The sequence below is a fragment of the Leptinotarsa decemlineata genome, unplaced genomic scaffold (assembly GCF_025532065.1).
Source record: "Leptinotarsa decemlineata unplaced genomic scaffold, Ldec_3_MD MMD2_tig00026340_RagTag_RagTag, whole genome shotgun sequence".
In the NCBI taxonomy this organism is placed as follows: Eukaryota; Metazoa; Arthropoda; class Insecta; order Coleoptera; family Chrysomelidae; genus Leptinotarsa; species Leptinotarsa decemlineata.
The window spans coordinates 1,981,075-2,003,381 of NW_027412694.1; the positions used below are offsets into that span (position 1 = coordinate 1,981,075).

A 22,307-nucleotide genomic window follows, 5' to 3' on the forward strand; every position below is an offset into this window, starting at 1 on the left:
ACACAAACTCAAATTAATAAAATCGATGTCTTCATCAGGTGTATATAGAAAACCTTCACCAGAACCTGTTGATGACGCTGCAGGATACTTTTGCTTCCTACTGGAGCTAATCCTGAATTTTTCGATAGTCGAGATGAAAATGCGACACATACAGATATGATTCCAGTTATAAACGATTTTTTATGTGAATTTCTAAACTATAATCACCATTACAGCAAGTTATAATTTTGTGGGTTCTTCAGTGAAAATTGTGAGGTTGTAATACCCTCACACCCTCATTCATTCTATTATAACTAAGTTGTTCCATATGACCTCCAGGCAAAAAAAAAGAAAAACAAAATAGAGATATCAAAATTGGAAACGAAAACAAAAACAAAAATGAAAACAAAAACGATAACAAAACGAAAACAAAAACGATTACGTAATCTAAAAACAAAATCCAATCGGACAGACGAGATACATTGTGGAACCCTGAAACACTCTATACCGGGTGTCCCAGAGCTTTTAGGCCAGCAGATATCTCAGTCACCTGCAGAAAAAAATTGAAAAAAAATATGTATATCATAGAAGACCACCAGCACTTTCAAGTAGCAGAGCAAAATCCACCCCCTCGCGAGCAACCCCTGCGAAACCACCCCTAACTTTTGTTTTTCAAATGGCAACCCCATGTTGTTTGCCGTTCAACTGACAGCTCTTGTTATTTCTCAACCAACGATATATCATAATTGTTCGAGAAAATTGAATACGTTAGTGGGTACTATTAACTGGACTGATCGAATTGTTCTGCATTGTAGACACCAGAAAAAGTGGACGCTACGCAGAAAAAGAGGCGATAAAATGTTAGAACTTTTTGTGCTTCCTTCATTCCTCTGATATCTGGATGACACATTGCCATCAGTCGTGATATTGTTGTTGTATATCAAAATGCCTTTTACCTTCACTCCCAACGAATACGTTGATATGCTTTTAATTTTTGGTGAAATGCCGGAAGAATAAACGTGCATAAATGTGTTGGCCTACGCCAAAGCACATCCTCATATTTCGGTTCGTGCATTGGCGGTAGAGATTGGGATCAGTAAGTCATCTGTGCAAATAATTTTCAAACAGTACAAGTATCATCCCTTCAAAATTCATTTACACCAAGGACTCAGACCTACCGATTTCGAAAGACGAACGGCATTCATTGCTCACATTCAAGTTTTAGTCCATGACAATCCAAACATCCTCAATCAAATCTTGTGGAGTGACGAATCCCGCTTCCATAATAATGGTACTGTTAATCGACATAACATGCACTATTGGTCACAGGACAACCCTCACTGGATTAGAGAAACCAATTTCCAAACAATGTGGGGTGTGAACGTGTGGTGTGGTTTACATAATGGACGACTCATCGGGCCCCATTTTTTCCAAGACACTTTGACGGGCCACCGATATTTACATTTCTTGGATAATTGTTTACCTGCCCTCCTGGAAGATATTCCACTTGAAGAACGACAACAAATGTGGTGGCAACAAGATGGTGCTCCTGCACATAACCATAATGTAGTTACTACATTCCTCAATGATACTTTTCGAGACCGTTGGATTGGAAATAGTGGACCTGTGCGATGGCCTGCACGTTCTCCAGATCTCACGCCACTGGACTTTTTTCTGTGGGGATATCTGAAACGAGTTGCCTTCGAAACACAACCAATGAATATTGACGATTCAACCCAAAAAATTTTAGAGGCTTGTCATACCATTACTCCGGAAATGATTAGGGCTTCCTGTACTCGCGCGCTGATTCGGCGACTTGAAGCATGTGTGGCAAGTGCTGGCCAACATTTTGAACATTTTCTGTAGTATCATGTATCAAAATACAGATGACCTTAAACATTAATATTTCATTTGTGTTTTTATTTTCTATGATTCTGCATGTCATTCTACCTACCATGATACATCATTGACCGAGAAATGAAAAGGACTGTAAGTTGAACCAAAACAAACATGGGCGTGCCATTTGAAAAACAAAAGTTAGGGGTGGTTTCTTGGGGGTTGTTTACCAGGGGGTGGATTTTGCTATGCTGCATGAAAGTGCTTGTGTTCTCCTATGATACATATTTTTGTTTAAATTTTTGTTCTGCAGGTAACTGAGATATCTGCTGGCCTTAAAGCTCTGGGACACCCGGTATATGTTTTTTCTATTATTTTTTCATCCACTGATTACAGTAGAAAGAGTGAATACTCTGGAATGGTTCAAACGGAAATGAAAATTTGCAGTGTAAGTAGTGGCTTCAGGTTGGTTAACGGCCTACTCCCACCACTCGACTTCGACTTCTAATGACGTCACACGACCTCCAACTATGTCACTTATGGCTTTAATAATGGAGTTTGACTTTGAGATTCGATACTGACCCCGGTTCATAACTTTGAGGTTAGATTCCGAGAGACAGCTCACCACATTGAGCTCTGTGCTTGCCATATGACCTTATCATGATTTCAATACCCTTTTCTAATTGCACATATGCATTCGTTCTATGCTGCAAGGTTCTTCGATATATTTTCATATGATGACTCGCAAAAGTTGAATTGCAACACTAGCCAAATTTGATTTCAATAATATTTGTTACTTTCCACTTGCAAATTGAGTTAATTAAATCGAGTAGGCTATGAAAGTTTGTTCATAAAAATAGAAGTTTGTTGTCACATTCCTAACTATTAATTGACAAATTCACAGTTCGGAGTTTATAAAGTGATTTTTTGGTACCATGCCCAACTTTCCGAATGCTGAAATGGCTAATATGGTTTTTGCATACGGCTTGGCTGACAGAAATTCAAGCGAGGCCAGACGCATCTATCAGGAAAGGTATCCCATACGCGTGACTCCTTGTGCAGCGACATTTGCGAATCTTTTCCGACGACTTTTCGAATCTGAAAGCTTTGAAACAAATTCTGCTGTGGGACGACCACGGACCATAAGAACTGTAGAATTGGAGGAGGCGGTTTTCGATGAAATTAGTGAACATCTAGAGACAAGTACAAGGAAAATTATTCAAACTTCAAATGTGAGTCACATGACAGTTTACAGAATTTTAAAGGAACAGCAATTATATCCTTAATACATTCAGCGTGTCCAGGCACTTACTCCAACCACGTATCGAATTTGTTCAATGGCTTCAAAGAAAAGTCGAACAACCTCGGCAAATTTTATCGAAAATCCTCTTCACAGATGAGACTAATTTCTCAAGAAATGGTATCATGAACTTCCATAGCAACCACATCTGGGCGGAAGATAACTCATATGCGATAACGCAAACTCATTTCCAAGACAGATTATCTTTCAATGTATGGGTAGGCATAATTGGTGATTATTCAATTGGGCCCAATTTTCTCCCCTTACGTTTGAGAGGAGATGCTTACCTACATTTCTAGGAACACGAGCTTCCCCGACTTATGGAAGATGTTCTCATTTGTCTCCGAAATCACTCTTGGTTTATGCACGATGGAGCTCCTGCTCATTTTAGTGTGATACCAAGAAATTTTTCAGACGTAGCATATCCCCAACGATGCCTAGGAAGGGGAGGCACTGAGCATTGGCCCCCGAGGTCAACGGACCTCAATCCCGTTGATTTTTTCGTTTGGTGACACCTTGAATCACTAGTTTATGCTGGCCCCATTAGAAACGCTTGCTGCGAAACGGTAAGAAAGACTCCGGGCATTTTTCAACGGGTGCGGCATTCTTTGATGAGGAGAGCAGAAGCTTGTATTACTGTTTGAGGTCGTTACTTTGAACAGTTATTGTAACAGTTGTCTCGTTCAATGTTTATATGTTTATTTTCCTAATAAATAACAGAGTACTTCTCCGAACTGTTTTTTTTACAAACTCCGAAATGTAGCACTTTCTAATTGCATAATTGAACCTGACACATTTTTTAAATTTGGATTGAATAAGCAGTTTGATAATGCTCAGTTTAGAAGAAGTCTGTATGGGTATGGTATACTGCGTATAAAGTTCGATGGAAATAACTAAAATTGCAAAAAACTTCTGACAAAAACTTACCATGTTTTGAAAAATTTCAACAATCTGTATTACGAAAACGAATCATTCTTCGTTGAACATTTTATAGGAAAAAGTTGTTTATTTTGACGACACCCACTGTCGTGAAACAAAACTGTTTTTTTTTGTTTCCCGAGCCTCAGTGGGAGCTCCGCCCACTCTGAGAGCACAACTGAAAATTTGGAAAAATTATGCTTTTCTATTAAATTTCAGCCCAGTTTATAGAAATTTCCTAAGTGTTAGGGAAAATCTTTTGCAGATTAATAGTTTTCGCTAATTTTTAAATAGGGAAGAAGTCGATTTTTCTGAAAATGGCTTTTTCAGTTATTCAGATAGAGAAATCGTGCTTTCTTCTAAAAAGCATCGATGGGCCTTATAATTAGCTTTCGTTTGATAACTTGATCACGTTTCTAACGTGAAAGGGTCAGATTTGAAGTTGAAAAATATCACACATTCAAACGTATTTTACAGCCAGAAGGAATGAGAGTATCAAAAAATGTTATTGAACTTTTCGATTCGGATCGATGAATATTACCCGAAAATGGAATAAAAATTTTGAACAAATTTCTGCAAATCCCGAGTATTTCCGGGAATGACCGACCATTGTTTACAACGAAAGCTCCTGAACGCACCTCATCTCCAAGGACCAACTAAAGTCTGATTGGTTGAAAGATATCGAATGATTATTGATTTTCTGGTTGATCGAAACAGAACGTGATTTTTTGAGAGATTCGATTGGCGGAACATAGCGCGTCCAGGAGATTTCGACAGGTGGAGATGAATTCGTTTCTCCAGTTCTTATTAGAACTGAAAAAAAAAGAAAAAATTTTCCGATTTCAGGTGATTTTTATCGAAAGAATTCGAGTCTCCGGTTCTTTTCAGAACTATTAAAGAGACGAATTGTAGTTGGAGTTTTACGGGTAATTTTCTTGGATTCAAAATATCTGGTTCTTTTTAGGATCCGCTAGAGATTTTTAGGAGAATTGAGGATTGATTTTTGCTTTCTTTTGGATTGTTTAACGATACCTTAGTCTGTGCAGGTTCCTGTTTGGCCAAAATCCTACCAAGGATGAGTAGGTCCCTACTAAAGTTGCCCAGTCCCAGGCATCCGGCTAAAATTGCGGTGTTAACTGGTCGAGGGGTATCGGGATTAAATTTGGGAGGGTCGAGACATCATTAAATCAGTCTTCGAGCTATCGACTCAACGTAACCGTTGGGACCTTTCCAGGACATCGAAACCTGTTATCCATATCCTACGGACGGCCCTCATCCTAGGGTGCGGTTCATCAGTTAGGTTCCGCGTTCCTCAATTATTAGCTAAGTTCACTCTGTAGGCCTTGGTTAGGAAATCAATTTCGCGATCCAAGAGTGAACCTAAAGTTTTAGCTTTCCATGAATCCCCCCCTCTGCCTATCTCCAAGTCAGAGTCATCGATGGGAATTTTTGAAAACCGAAAATGCAGACTAGGGCCAAACAAGCGCGAGCAAACCTTGCAGTTGATACGACAGTGCAAAATCGCGAGGTCGAATACCTCGACCAAAATTTCCCGAATTCAGACAAGTTTAGTCGCCCTTGTGCGACTTCGACGGAGAGATGCGGAATCCATGTTCTTTGGACACAGTATTCCACGAACTCCAGCAGAGATGACTAGTCTGAAGACGTCTCTTGCTCAACGAATTCTTTTCGATGACGAGGACACTTTGGTTGGTTGCAAAGCACTAGCACACCCTAGCACTTTCGGCTCAACTGTAAATCGATTAGTTAATAACAGCGAAATGTCACAAAGGACTACGATCTCAAATCGCGATAAAATTTCGGCAAGTCAACGTGTTCTAAACCGATTCAAGGCACTAAATACTCCTAACAAACTGAGGATGGACGACGAAACTTTCACCAGGGAACATGTTACCCGAGAAGTTTCCCAACAACAGCCCAAATCGACGAATTTAACCGACGGAGAGAACCGGCTGGAGGATTCCGCCTAACAGGAACAATTTCAGATCTACGGAAATGGTGGCCACTCACGTGAAAAAACCTAAAGTAACGATGTACAGGGTGTACAGCCATCCTGTGCCACTCACAAATTTGAAGAGAACAAGCAACGTCAGGTTTTACAACGAATAGTCGGCGGGCGTTAAACTCAGAAACGATGTAGGACAGCTTGGAGTTGGAGAACTCGAGGTAGGGTCGCTGGCGGGCATTAAACGGAGAAATGGCTTGGAGAATGGACAGGCTCGTGAAACAATGGAAACCGACGCAGTAAAGGACGTCCGACGCCAGGCGTCGCGATGACCCCAGACGGACCCTGGGAGGAGTGGGACGTATTGCGCGCAGGAGCGCATCACGTTTCGAAGGAGTTCGAAACTGGCATCCTAACGGAAGAGTTAGGGGATGGTGGAAGGCCAGGGGGTCACCTTGAAAACGAGAGAGGCTCAGGGGTGGCTTCATGGCAGGGCCAGTGTGCTACCCGGACACTTCTCATGAGCCAAGAACAGAAACAGTTGATCCAACAAATAAAGATCTATAATGAGCTAGCCACAAGAAAGCCTGACGTCGCGCTTCGACCAGAAATGGACCTAGAAATCCCTAGGGTTCAGGTCGGGGAGGCCAGAAGTCCGATGCGACGAACAGGGTTTCGTAACGGCAGGTGTGATGTGATGAGAGAACATAAAACTCATGAAACAAGTCAATAAGGGAAACCATATGGACATTTGGGAAAACTCAAACATCCATAAATTCAACATTCATAAATCACTTATCGAGGAACAGGTACAAATCAAAACACAACAAGACCTAACATTCAATATATTAAACAAATCAATACACATTCCTAGAAACAGTAAACCCAGAGAAGATCCAACACAAAGAATAGTACCTGATGTAACCCCAATACAGGCAAATTTTCCTAAATAACCTGGAGTACCTGTATTTAGGCGTTCGGATCGTATAAAACGACATACAACAGGATAACACGTTCCGTTTGAGTAGAGCTTAGATGATGATAGCACGACCAGCTGTCGAAAACGCTCGCATATAATTAAATAGAAGTAATGAAAAGAGAAATGAAAATTTCTATGTTTTTTACCATTTTTATTTGTAACTAACGTTACTGCAGTTTCGTCCTATATGGCCATTCTCAAACTTATACAATGAACTAACAATGATTCATTACATTCGCCAATATATACCATTCAGGTACTTGATTGAGTACCTGAATTTACAATTCACAATGCCAATGTGCCGTGCCAATTTAAGTAATTTAAGTAAATTTACGCTCCGGTGTAATGAATCATTGTTAGTTTATTGTATAAGTTTGAGAATGTCCATATAGGACAGAACTGCAGTAACGTTAACTACAAATAAAAGTCGTAAAAAATATGAAAATTTTCATTTCTCTTTTCATTATGATCTCCCACCACGTGGTAACGGCTATATCCATCAATTTATCAAATAGAAGCTTGAAAGGAACACATCAGTTTATTGAATAATACAATTTTCATGATATGTAAGCTTGTCGCGAGATTCACTTGTGCAAATGAATGAGAATACAATAAGGGTTAAATTCAATTCAGCGCGGATGCTTTTTTACAGAGATAGTTAGTGAAAACTTTTTGTTCATTTAGAATTACTCCAGTATCAGGAAAAATAATTTGAATTTATAGAAAAAAAGTAGTTACTAATATGAATATGAATGAAATAAATTTTGTTCATTTAGAACTACTCCAGTATTAGGAAAAATAATTTGAATTTATAGAAAAGAAGTAGTTACTAATATAAATATGAATGAAATGAATTTTCCATGCAGCGTCAAATTTTAATGGGGTATTTCATGATGAAACTCATTTTCAGGTGGGAAATTAGCATGAAAATAATTGAATTACTTGAACTGAATCTACAGTTTTTGATCATTACTCCATTGAATACTCACCTTGTAAATGAATATTAAGGCAACCAATGTGGCGAAGTTCTCTTCTGTAAATTTTGTTATGTAGCACACGAAAGCGCTAGCATCGATAGCAACCAAAAATAGAAGAATTACGGCAATCCAGGTACCAATCCAAAACCTGAAGGATAAATAGTCCCAATCCATAGTCTGGCAGAAATCGTAGACGATGATTTCGAAGACCAAAACTGGACCCGTGCATCCTAAAACAGACAGCGGTTGTCCGGAGAAGAAACCATAAAGAATACCGCAGATGCACCCAGCTACAAGTGATTCCATAGCGGCCATATGCCGTTCAGTTGCTTCAGAAAGTAATCCACCGAAAGTGATGATTGGCGAAAGGCAAGCAAAATAGAGGAATATCCACGAAGCTATCGATTGCAGGGCTAAAGCATCTTTGAAGTCGGACCAATACCATGGAGCTTTCCGTTTCAAGTCATTTTTCAAACCTCCAAAGAGAATCTGGAAATAGTTATATGTTGATTAAGAGATATTTACAGGATTCAATGATTTTTACCCCTGTTCTTGCCAGACCAGTTTCCTCCCTAAGTTTTTCTTTTTCTTCCACCTCGTCGATAATTATATTATAATCCTCTGGAGGTCGTTTTCGAAATTCTTGAGAAGGAATGTCTGCTGGTGGTTCGATTCGAATTGCAGAATCCCATTCTCCAGGTGGAAGCACGATGACTGAACTCAAAAATTCATCCAGTCCCATTATTAGATGATCTTTTTTATGCGCACCATATGCCACTTCGCTGAAGATATCGTCCGACATGAGAGTTGCCATTGCACGGCCAATTTCATTATACCCTAAGTGATATATTTATGATGATTGTTCGGAGAAAAATACTGACTGATTTATTATATATACGATTCTAACCTGCAGTTGGAGAATATGGTCCGATGAGTATGAACAAAAATCTTGTTGGTAAAGGTACCTCTGTGAGATTGTCAAGTATGACTCCTGTATTGAGTCTGATGAAAGCTGACATCGGTTTGTCAAGAAAATTCACCTCCCCCACTAAAATATTTGTCGCCTCCGCTCCTGAAGGAATTTTCCGCATGAATGACATATTGCTCTTATATTTTCTTTGGTTGTTTTTCTCTTTTTTCGTAAAATAACCATCATCTTCTTGGTGTCTAGAACCTGTATTACATTTTCGAATAGTACTTCGGTTATTTTAAAGTTTAGAAATAAATAAGACATTGAAGTTCAAAAACCGAATATACTTATTGATCTGGTGTGCTGCAAATGGGATTATTTTCCACACATCATTAGGGAAATCAAAAATTCGTGTTCAATTCAAGTATATATAAAAATAATATAGTATATTATAACTGAAGTATGTATTTTTGTACATTACTCCATATTAATATACCTGACAATAATCAAACATCACAATAATAAAGCATTATATTATTTGTTAGTTTCCTATGTTAAATATTGAAGATTTAAATTCGAAATAGAAGAAAAAACAATCATATTCAGATTTTTCGAACTGAAAGGGGTTTATTTTTAGCAGTGACTAATTTTTTGGTAAATGAAATATACCAAAATATAAAATATAGAAAAATTGGGAAATCTTCCAAATCAATCAATTTCAAAAGAAGTATCTCTATACATAGATGTGTAGATCATGCAAGGAAGTAACTTTCAGACACAAACTGAAAGAAAAATCCCATCTGAAACAGCTATTTTCATATAAACATTGAATTACACGAAAGAAAAATTCTTTCGTGTAATCCAATATACAAAAACCACTTTTCTCTACTCAGTTTGTATTCCAGATGTTCATTTTGGGATCAAAATCAGATATCATCAACATGCTTTTCACACATACTAAATGAAAATAAAAAAAAATCACTTACATGGAACACTGTCATCCTCACTGGTAGACATCGATGTTTTGCCGTGAGACACTTGCCCTAGGGCTCCTCAGAACCAATCTGGATGATATTATAAGGAAAAACAAACAATTTATTTTTTATGACGCGAAATAAGTTAGATCTACTTATGTCATCGATGACATCGTAATGACATTCATTCACGTATTTGATTAAATCCCAGCCAAAAGGAAACTTGATTTTGAGTTGAAAGGGGTATATTTTTAGGAGTGACTAATTTTTTTGGGAAGAGAGTTTTTGCCTTCATACTACTCCATCTTGATATAAAAAATGGGGATATCTTCCAAAGGAAGAAGAAAGCAATCAATTTTAAAAGAAGCCCCCCTGAAACAGATACTTTCATATAAACATTGAATTACACCAAAGAAAAATTAAATGTTTATATGAAAGTAGTTGTTTTAGGAGGTTTTTTTTTTCAGTTTGTGTCTGAAAGTTACTTCTTTGCATGATCCACATATCTATGTAATACTAATTACATAAACTCTATGTAATATATCTTGAAATTGATTAATTTTTACTATACAGGGTGTCCCTGGACTTCCTCTTTTCCTCTCGGAAATGTATAGATGGGGTCAAAATATCACCAGTACTTCATATAACTTTTTTTCCTAAAATCCTTCGTTACCAAGTAACGGGCCCTCGAAGTTACAAAATGAAAAATGTTTTTCTTTGATAACTTTTCAAGTGAATATTCAAAATCATCCAAATTTTGGTAATTGACTAAACAAATGAATTCCTTCGATGAGCTTTCATGCAGGAGTCAGTTGTTTTGCTACAAAGTCAGGAACGGACTACCCCCGATGGTCCACACCCCAAAACTTTGAAATGACAGATATTTTTCAATATTTTTCAACAAATTAAGGTTACTTGGACAATTTTATGAATGAAAGTACTCGTGTGGAAAGTCGATCGGAGCAACGAGTCTTGAGAAAAATGTAGTTTCACTCGACGACATCAAACCCGCTCGTCCACCATTATTTGAAATGAATAATTATCAAAGCAGAAATACTAATGATAACGTTAATTCAACAACATTTATCCTGAGATGTCTACCATTATTCGAAAATATTAGTTTTTAAGGAAAATGGAAATGATAGGTAAAATGTTCATAACGAATTTTTATAATGCAAACACGTTTAACTAACGAAACTCAAGAGCCTCAAAAGCAAACAGAAATGAAAAATCCGCTACAGAAACTGCTCGATATGACCACCTTCTCTCTCTATACATTTTCTTAGTCTGCGAAGACACCCTCTCTGTACTTGAAATAGCATTCCAGGGTCGTTTCGTATGGCTTCACAATGTAATGTTATTCTATTCAACAATGCATCTCTTGTGTGAATAGGTGTAGCGTAAATAAGGCTTTTTAGATGCCCCCACAGAAAGAAATCCAATGGATTTGAATCCGGAGACCGCGATGGCCATGAATATGGCCCACCTCTACCAATCCATCTATTGTGGAAAATATGGTTCAGATGGTCACGCACAATCAAACTAAAATGAGGAGGAGCGCCATCATGCATAAACCACATATCTCTTCGGGTTTGCAATGGAACATGTTCCAAAAGTCCATTCAAATCGTTCTGAATGAACTCCAAATAACGTTCTCCATTCAATCGGTCCTGTAGAACGAATGGTCCTATAAGATGGTTTTCTATGATACCAGCCCAAACATTCACGTTGAATTTCCGTTGGTGTTTGGTTTGCAATATCCCATGGGGATTTTCTTCGGCCCATATATGGAGATTATGAGAGTTGATAAATCCATCTCTACTGAAACCTGCTTCATCAGTGAATAAAACTCAATTAATAAAAGTCATATCCTCTCTTTGCCTATCCATGAACCAATTGCCATATTCCAGTCGTGCTGGAAAATCTTGAGGTGTCATGGCATGTACCTTCTGGATGTGAAAAGGGTGGAGCAGTTGTTCCCGAATTATTCTATGAATAGTGGACTTGGATGTATGGAATTGTTCTGATAGATTTCTGATGCTCATTGAAGGATCATCAGCGACGGTTTCCAAAATATTTTCCTCCAATACAACGGTACGTACAGTCCTAGGAGCGCCCTCACCACCTCGTTTTGGCAAAACTGTACCTACAATAATATCGAAATAAAACAACGTGCTCAAATTAATTATCAATTATTACATACCTGTCTCCCTCAAGCTGCGATCGACACGCTCGAATGTTTCTCTTGACGGTACCGTTCGATTGGGAAAATGCTCGGAATACACAAGACGAGCTTCTGCAGCATTACAAAATGCTCGTCCATAAAATACATGCATATCTGCATATTCATTGAATGTAAACTGTTCGGCCATATCAAAAAAATTCAAAATATCCTATAGAATATTGACAATACAATGATAGTCATATGACAACGCACCACTCAACAAAACAAAATCGCATTCCAGTTTCTCATTTTTTATCAAAACTTTCTAAAAGGTTTTTTTGTCAACATCTGTGAAAGAAATGGAACATAATTATTCCCTGGATATTTTTCACCTGATCATGTGCAGCCGTTTTTGTAGTTCATTCGTTTGCTTTTTATTAGTATAGTAAATATTTTTTCCGATGTGCGTTTTTTCAGCTAAATTTAGATTCGTGTTAAAGAATTTCTCCCATAAAATTATAATTATCAGTGAAACTCCTCAACAGTTTAGCTGTGAAGAAGAATTTGAAACATTCGAATGTTGAGTTTCATGAGATTCAGATAACTGATCAACACGAAACGTGATTATTCCACACGTATTATGTACATACAAAATATGGAATGAATTCGATATTTCATAGTAGAGTAGCTTGTTAGTTTAAAAACACCACGAATCTACAGAACTTGATATTTCTTTTGAAAAAATATCTGCTATCACAATTGTGACTTAAACTTCCATATAGGTACTGTACTTTTTGTTTACGACTTCATTTTAGCATACTTTGTATTATTCCTGTTATAAATGTTGTTGAATTAACGTTATCATTATTATTTCTGCTTTGATAATTATTCATTTCAAATAATGGTGGACGAGCGGGTTTGATGTCGTCGAGTAGAACTACATTTTTATCAAGACTCGTTGCTCCGATCGACTTTCCACACGAGTACTTTTATTCATAAAATTGTCCATGTAACCTTATTTTGTTGAAAAATTTTGAAAAGTATCTGTCATTTCAAAGTTTTGGGGTGTGGACCATCGGGGGTAGTCCGTTCCTGACTTTGTAGCAAAACAACTGACTCCTGCATGAAAGCTCATCGACGGAATTCATTTGTTTAGTCAATTACCAAAATTTGGATGATTTTGAATATTCACTTGAAAAGTTATCAAAGAAAAACATTTTTCATTTTGTAACTGCGAGGGCCCGTAACTTGGTTACGAAGACTTTTAGGAAAAAAAGTTATATGAAGTACTGGTGATATTTTGACCCCATCTATACATTCCCGAGAGGAAAAGAGGAAGTCCAGGGACACCCTGTATAAAATGATTTGAAATCACTGAAACAAGTAAAAAAGAATAATTAAAAAAGGATAGCTGAAAAAAACAATTATATTAGCAACAATAAACCTGAAATGAAATGATAGTGAAATAAAAGAAATCAGAAAAGAAAATAATAAAAAAGTGTAGAGATTCCAAGTCACGTTAGTTCACGACGTTTCGATTGTTGGTATCTACAATCGTCTTCGGGTAATACCAACAATCGAAACGTCGTGAACTAACGTGACTTGGAATCTCTACACTTTTTTATTATTTTTTTTTTCATTCCTTCAATTTTTATTCATTCAATTATTATATTTTTACTTGTAGTTTATTTCACTATCAATTCATTTCAGGTTTATTGTTGCTTAATATAATTGTTATTTTCAGCTATCCTTTTTTAATTATTCTTTTTTTACTTCTTTCAGGGATTTCAAACCATTTTATATAGTAGACAATGGAAGTCCGAACTAATAAAATGCATCATCAACATTGTCAGTCACCTTCAAACAAACCTTGAAATTGATTGCTTTCTTCCTTTTGTTTATATTAAGATGGAGCAGTAGAAAGCCAAACAATTTCATCCTCAGAAAATTCGTCACTTCTAAAAATATACCCCTTCCAATTGAAAAATCAAATTCCTTCTGGCTGGCATTCAATCAAATACGTGAATGAATGTCATTATAATTTCATCGATGACATAAGTAGATCGAACTTATTCCCTGACATAAAAAATCGTAATTTATGAATGAATAGTGTGTTTTTTCTCATAATATCATTCAGATTGGTACTGAGGAGCCCTAAGGCAAGTGTCTCACGACGAAACATCGATGACTACCAGTGAGGATGACAGTGTTCCGTGTAAGTGAATTTTTTTAATTTTCATTCAGTATATGTATAATTCCTGTAAGTGATATCTGATTCTAAAACGAATGTCTGGAATACAAACTGAGTAAGGAAAAGTGTTTTTTGTATAATTCAGTGTTCATATAGAAGTATTTGTTTCGGAAGAATGATTTTTTCGTGTAATTCAATGTTTATATATGAAAGTAGCTGTTTCAGGAGGGCTTTTTTTCCAGTTTGTTCCTGAAAGTTACTTCTTTGCATAATCTACACATCTATGTATAGAGTTACTTCTTTTGAAATTGATCGCTTCCTTCCTTTCTTTGGAAGATTTCCCAGTTTTTGTATGTCAAGATGGAGTAGTAGGAAGCCAAAATTTTTTTCTCCATGTTGAAATAAATAAGAAAGTCGAAGGCGAATATTCAATAATGAAAGAATATGTAACTAAGATTATGAGATTGATTATGAGACTAAAATTCCTCAAAACCAATAGTTCAGTTTTGAATTGGTAGTCGAAGAATATGTTAATGAAAAAGTTACGATGGCAAACAAAATTAGATTAGTGTAGACTACACCAGTGGAATGTTCATAAAATAACTAGAAAGTACTTTTTTTTTTGGTAATTTAATGTTTATGTGAAAGTAGCTGTTTTTGGAGGACTGTTTCTTCCAGTTTGTGTCTGGAAGTTGTTTCTTTGCATGCTCTACACATCTTCTTGTGAAAATTTTTTTCAATTGATTGCTTCCTTCCTTTGGAAGATCCCCACATTTTTTTATATCAAGATGGAGAAGTAGAAAGCCCATACCTTCCTTCCCCAAAAAAATCAACCTTTCCTGAAAATATGCCCCTTCAATTTGAACTCGATTTCTTTGGCTGAGATTTAATCAAATGAAATATTGAATTTCATTACGATGTCATCGGATGACAGTATTCCATGTAAGTGAAAATTTACCTCTTTCATCTACTATGTTGTGTGAGAATCCTGAGAATGATTTCTGATTCAATTCCAAAACGAATATTTGAGATAAAGCAAAGTGTTTATTGTATAATCCAGTACCTATTCAAAGTATTTTTTACGAAAGTATTTTTCTTTTGTGTAATTCAATGTCTACATGAAAGTAGTTGTTTCGAGAAGGCCTTCTCTTTCAGTTTGTGTATGAAATTCCTTCTTTGCATGATGAACATATCTTTGATAGGAATACCTTTCATGAAATTGATTGCTTGCTTTCCTTCTTTGGAAAATTTCCACATTTCATATTATATAGATAGATAGAAGTTCATTGATCAGATACCAATTGAACATTGGATTGACAAGTCAAAATAGCATAGTTATATTTTACTTATTATTGCTAAAATAGAATATAAAAATTATTAATGTCCGTAAAATATAAGAATACTTACACCACATCGCGAATTTCTTTATATCATAGAATACATTCAGGAGCAGGAAAGATTCCAGTTTATACTTGAATCTGAACAGGTTCGAGTGGTTTCTCAATTCATGGGGTAATAAATTGTAGAAATTCGCGCTTGCATATTTTGGAGATTTTTTTATAATTGTTGTAGTCTGATTTCGTGAAATATTGAATTTTGTATGACACTGTTTTTGTGAATGTAGGTGTGATTCAGAAGTTTGTATGAATAAATACTCGTGAAATATAGAAGTTTTTTCTCTATGAAGATATTTCTGCAGAATTCTCGATAATCCAAATGGAAAATCAGACGAATTAACTTTTTTTGTGCTAAAAATACTCTGGTACTATCGGTGGCCAAACCATAAGCTACAATGTTATAACTTATAATCGAGTAAACCAATGTATAGTACACAGCAATTATACCCTCCGCATCAAGGCAACTTATCAGATTTTTTATTTCGAAGTAGTGTTTATTCAATTTGGAGTAGATCATAGTGATGCATTCTTCCCATCTAAGATAACTATTAACAATTGTACCTAGAAATTTACAACTTTTTTGAAATATTATTTTCTGATTATTAATGTTCAGTTGTTCTGTGGAAAGTTTTCCTGTTTTGGATCTCTGGAATTGAACCGCAATGGTTTTGGTAAAATTTGTGATCAAACAGTTCCTTTTACACCAGTTATCAAATTGGAGAATAATATTATTTGTTAACTCATTCGTATCTGGGCTTGGGAAACTAGGAGTCCAAAACCTTTCTATCCCAAAAAATGATGAGAGTTTTGAAATTCTTAGCTTAAGCAACCAATAGAAATTATATCATGGAATAACTAGTTGGAATTGAAAATTTGATGACAGTTCATGATTCAACAATACAATCCATTCTGCAACTATGGTTTGAATTTGGAGACTTTTCAATACAAAAAGTTGGTGCGCATGCATTTATATGTCCATTGAATCATCGTTATTTTGAAAAAATTATTGACATTATGTTTGAATATAGCGAAACTGACGAAGGCATCACAGCAAAATTCGTTTTCGAATTATTACATGAATAGAAAACCTCACTAGAACAGATGAATTCAGTTTCATCGATTCCATTCGATCATGAGTTATATTTATGTAGAACATCAAAATTCTGTTGAAAAATATTTAAGTGATTTGATAGTTTCGGAAACAAAAATAATATGGTTCTACGAACAATGTATTTCAGTAAATGATTGATTTGACGTACTTTTTTTGTTTTTGAGGGATTTCTTGAGTGGCAACCCTTGCTGATGCTGATGTCTGTGTTCCTTCAACAAAGTCTCTCTCACTTTTTTCTTCTGCTCCACAGATAATCTGTTATCATTATCCATATTCTCCAAAACTAAATCTGCAATCTGCTCCATGGAAGATGCCTCCATATCGAATATAACGCTTTCCGTAGTTATGAGCCGTCTCAATTCAAAGAGTGATTGCAAGGAAAGGGTTGCAACATAAGGTTTAGACCACCTATTACCTTCTTCAACGTCTTCTTCAAATTTCATCCATCTGGCAGTCTCTCTCCACTCAACATCATCACCTTCTATAACAAGCTTTTCAATTTCCGAAAATAGGGGGTGACTTTCATGTTTTTTATTTTTGTCCATTAAGAAAAGGCGAAGGCGCTGAGCTGGTGAAGTGTCTAAAAAATACGTACACAAATTCAAATGACGATTCAAACAAATTGATGTAATCATTCCCAAAAGCGGGCCGACACATTCTGATATTTCAAAGTTCACTAAAAATAAATCATCAAGTAAAAATAGATCATCTTTTTTTTCTGACTGACTTGGCCTTTACTTGATGAAGATCCATAGTAATTTCACAAACTACACTGAAGACGATTCGATCTTCACAAACTTCATTTTCGAATGAAGTTTCTGCTGACTGAATTGTTCTCAGTTTAGATTGTAAAAAAACAGATTGGTGCAAAAATTACGTATTACGAGATTAGAATAAACGAAACTGTCATAAATGGCATATTACATTTTTCATATCAAAAACAATTTTCTAACTTATCAGTTATGAAACCAGACGCCTAAGTTGAGATCAAGTAATTGCTTTTCAATTACTTTGAATGAATCAACGATGGGTAGGTAAAACATATTTCAGTAAATTTTATTGATTACCTTTTCAATAGCCGACTCATACGAAGTATAGGCCACCTTCGATCAGTAAATGATTAATAGATTGATAGATGGAATAGCCATCTTTCGAATTATAAATACTACATTTTTTACACTAGATAATGCTGATGTTTCAGTGAGAATGGTGATTATGCAATCGGTAGCAGCAATCTGTAACATAAAAAGGGTGTTTCAAATTCGATCCTCAACATTGGAATCACGGAAACTATGATCGATAAGTGGTTGAATTGGGGCAGAATTGCGCATTCACCTGAGTAACAATATGACGTTGAGAGAATGGTTTTTATTTTTTTAATGCTTCTTTTTTCGAAAGATTCGAAAATATATTGCACTTCCACATTGCCACTTTTTCCTGCTACATAAGGGTGTTTACAGATTTGCTATCTGACGTTTCGTCTTCCGGCCAACACCATCAACTTAATTTTTTCTTATAGGCCCTATACAAGATTCTTTCTGTTTTGAATGAAACCAGATTTTACGTTTTTAATCATATATAATGAGTTATAATTTTTTTTCGAAAGATTAGAGATATTGAAAAAACTAATTCTTATCATAATAAGCTTTGACTTTGATGTTCCTAAATTTAACTTTCAATTTGATACACTCAACGACATTTTGTTATTGTACAAGTCATTGATTTTTTGGCTTTCATTCGTATAAAAAATAGAAATGACACAAATTTATTACAAATACAAACAAATAGAAACAGTGTTAGGCCATAGGAAATGTTTTCGAACTTGTATCCCAAAAGACGACAACCACATCGAAGTATGTTCAAGTTAATGGATCAAAATCTCACCGAGTTTGGTTCATTTGAAAAGCCAAGGAATAAATACGGAGACAGAATGGACCAGGAAGCTAAAGAAAATTTGATAAATGAAGTATGTATGAGGTAAGTTAGACATTGAGTCCTTTTCAATGAAAATTAATTATTTGCGGATGAACATGAACCCGGGAAAATCTACACGTCAAATTTCCTCCGAAATAAATACAAGTGCTTGGAGACGTCTAAAAAAAGCGGTTTGAAATATTACAAAATACACATATCCAAAAAATTGCATTCAGGTGATTTCGAAAGGCGATTAGAATTTTTTAATTGGGTAATAAGGAGACCTGATTTTCCTGCTTTCCTGAAGAATGTAATTTGGACATATGAAATTACTTTTACGAATTGTGGGATATTCAACCGAAATAACGAACATATTTGTAGCATAAACAATCCCAGGCAGTTCCGGAAAATTCGACCTCAAGTGCGATCTAGTATTAACGTTTGGGCAGGAATTTACAAAGATAGAATTTTGAGTCCCCATTATTTGACGAAAATCTGAATGGAGAAACCTGTCACCAGTTTTTAATGTCGATTTTCGAAAACTATTTGGATGACTTACCTTTGGCTAAGTATAACAACATCTGGTTTCAACATGATGGTACCCCACCGCACACTACCAGACGAATAACTAATTACATAACTGAAAGGCTTGATGATAAATGTATAGAAAATAACGGGCCGGTGAGGTGGCCAGCAAAGTCTCCAGACCTAAGTGTTATGGATACATTCTTATGGAGTACACTTAAAAATAGAGTTTATGGTCAGAGGGAATATCAAAATATTGAGGACTTTCAACACAGCATTCTTAGAGAGTTCGGAAGATTGAGGAGAAGGGAAAGTATTCGTGCAGTGAATAATATTCGAAGAAGGGCACAGTTCTGTTATCATGAACAAGGCCAGCATTTTGAGCATTTGATTTACTTTTGTCTTTCCATTTTAGTTAATTATTGTTATTTGTTCAAAGTTATATTTCCATTGAAAACGACATAATGTCTAATTTATCTCATACATACCACATTTATCAAATTTTGATTGTTGAGTCTGTCTCAGTATTTTTCAATTGGCTTTTCAAACGACCTAAACTCGGTGATATTTTTATCTAATAACTTGAAAATAGTTTGATGTGGTTTTCGTCTTTCGAAATACAAGTTTAAATACATTCTGGATGTCCTAACACTGTTTCTTTCGTATTTGTAATAAATTTTCATCATATCTTTTTTTTCTTCATTCGTGAAAGCCATTTTTCGCCAAAAATTCAATGACTTGTAAAATAAGAAAATGTCATCGAGTGTAACAAATTGAGAGTCAAATTTAGAAACATCACAGTCAACAACTATTTATATTATGATAAAAAATTTTTTTCTCAATTTTTCTCTGAAAAAATGATAACTCATGATACATCATTGAAAAGGTAAAATCTGGTTCTATTCATAACAGAAAGAATCCAATGTAGCGTCCATAAGAAAAAATAAAGTTGAGATGGTGGCCGGAAACGAAACGTCGGATAGCAAATATGAAAACACCATAATATAGCAGGGACAAAGTAGCAATGCGAAAAATAATGCCAGAAAAAATAAAAACCATTTCCCGAAATTTTTGTTTTTTCTGGATATCTCCGGATATATTTGGAGTTTCAGAACTGTCTCAACGACATTTTGTTATTCAGGTAAATGCGCAACTTTGCCTCAATTCAACCATCTTCATATCTATCATATTTTCCGAAATTTCAATGGTGGGGATCGAATTTGAAAAACCGTGTATGAAATGTGATTAAATAGTTACCTACATTGCTTTTGAGGAATTCATCGGAAATATAGAAAACCTGTTGATGTGATAATTCTTTCATCACGTGTTTGAACTTATTCTTATTATATGAATTTGGTGTCATTGTAATGTGTTTACAATTTTCAATAACAGTATATACAGTTGTGGAAATTTTGTTGTTTTCAAAATTATTCCTGTATCAGTTTTTACGATTCAACCCAAGAAATATTTTGATTGCTTGTTTTTGTATCGATTATATCGAGGTTGTTCCTACAGATGAGTCACAAATACGATCTCTATATCGTAATTTTTTTGTAAGGATTGATGTGAATTTGTTGAATTTTACACACGTCTAGAAAGAGTTTGTTGGCTCTGACGTATTTGAAAATGTTGTGAGAGAAAAATTAGCAACTGTATATCATTATGATGGTCAATGGGGCTGATGTTGCTAGGAAAGAGTGACATTGTTGCTCCTGAAAAATTATTGTTGATTGTTAACAAGATAGGGTTATAATATCATCGTTGATTAAATTCTCACATACATCCTTTCAGTAGAATAATATTTTTTGAACCATCTCTCAGGGATACCGAGTTAGTACTCAAGTTTGTTCAGAAGCATATCATGGTCAACTTAACCAGAAGCCATGGAAATGTCACAAAAATACCCAAGGAAAGTTTAGTGTTTTCAATGATTCTTTTAACATGTTCTAACGAAATGGATATGATGTATAAGACCATCGAGAAAAGGACCAAAATGATCGCCAGTGAATCACACACTGAGAGACGTGAGCTCAAAGAATCAGTATATCTGAATCAGGAAAGAAGTGAGTGTATTTCAGTCGGCTCTTCAGAATGGGATCGTACTTGGCCACCCATCTTGGAGAAAAATATGAATAGTGGCGAAATTACGATAGACCAATATCACAGAAAACATTTTTCCAAATCGAATGTTTTAGATGTCAATCAACGACATTGATATATTTTACATTTCGAAAATATTTTGACATCCGTCGAAGAAATTTGGAAATAAAGCGAATCAAAGGGAAAATCTGCAATTTATATTTGTTCATTTGCTGTTCTGAAGACGAAGACTGATTCAAGACTCAAGAATGTCGAAATAGGTATAATTTCAGAACCTTTTTCTATCGTGGAAGTTATCATCAACAACAAGTTTCGTTGAAAAATATACTTTGAATTTTCGCAGTAACCTATTAGAATGAAATTAAAACTGCAACCTTTCTACATCTGAAAAAGTATGAATAATCCTAGGATGAATGGATCTATAGAATATTCGACTTTTTAGCACCAATATCAACATCATTTATCAACACATCCAGATAAAACAAGCTTATATTTCAACGCCAGGAATTATTTTGCAAGACTATGAGAGAATACGCCCCAAATTTGGTAACATTTATTTCGTGTGTCCAGTTTTTGGGAGACGTGATGTAGACTATGGTGAAAAAGATCAATACCAAGTGATTACTGGTCCGAAAATTGTGTACCATGAGATTTATTAGCAAACCAAGAATATCGCCTTCTGTATTTTTCCGGCTGTGATTTTCAACATTCTAGCGCTAGCTGTAATCATTTTCAGATTCAAAAGAAGCGAAGACATGATTCTGCCGATGGTTCCTATAGAAATCAGCGGAAGTTCAAAGGATAATTTTTTTTTTTAAGATATTCGCTTTTTAGATATACAGCCGTCGCGATTACTAGTTGGGTCGGCTCGCATAGATTGAGATGGTTTATGCTGAATATGTTTATGACGATACAGGCTCTGCATCTGGTGTCAGAAAATTCTAAACTCATAACGCGATTATGGTAGACCAAGGTGCTGAATGCGTCAACCTGACCGGCATTCATGAACCTCTTGATTTCTTATTTAAATTCACTTGAGGGATCCCCCTGCAAATGACTTTGCAGG

At 35.6% G+C, this 22,307-nt stretch overlaps 1 protein-coding gene across 6 annotated transcripts in view; it reads right to left on the reverse strand.

Annotated features, from left to right (window-relative positions):
* LOC111509637 (electroneutral sodium bicarbonate exchanger 1) overlaps positions 1-22,307 on the reverse strand; it is a 106,652-nt gene that overhangs the window by 38,007 nt on the left and 46,338 nt on the right. For 4 of the 6 annotated variants that reach the window (XM_074183510.1, XM_074183511.1, XM_074183512.1 and 1 more), the window contains 4 exons: positions 16,851-17,282; positions 8,863-9,129; positions 8,500-8,792; positions 7,968-8,444 (listed from right to left, as the gene is read on the reverse strand). In XM_074183510.1, coding sequence (XP_074039611.1) covers positions 7,968-8,444; positions 8,500-8,792; positions 8,863-9,129; positions 16,851-17,282 — 1,469 coding nt within the window. Of the gene's footprint in view, positions 1-7,967; positions 8,445-8,499; positions 8,793-8,862; positions 9,130-9,851; positions 9,995-16,850; positions 17,283-17,769; positions 17,938-22,307 lie in introns of those variants that run through there. The other 2 variants (XM_074183515.1, XM_074183516.1) reach the window with 2 other exon arrangements.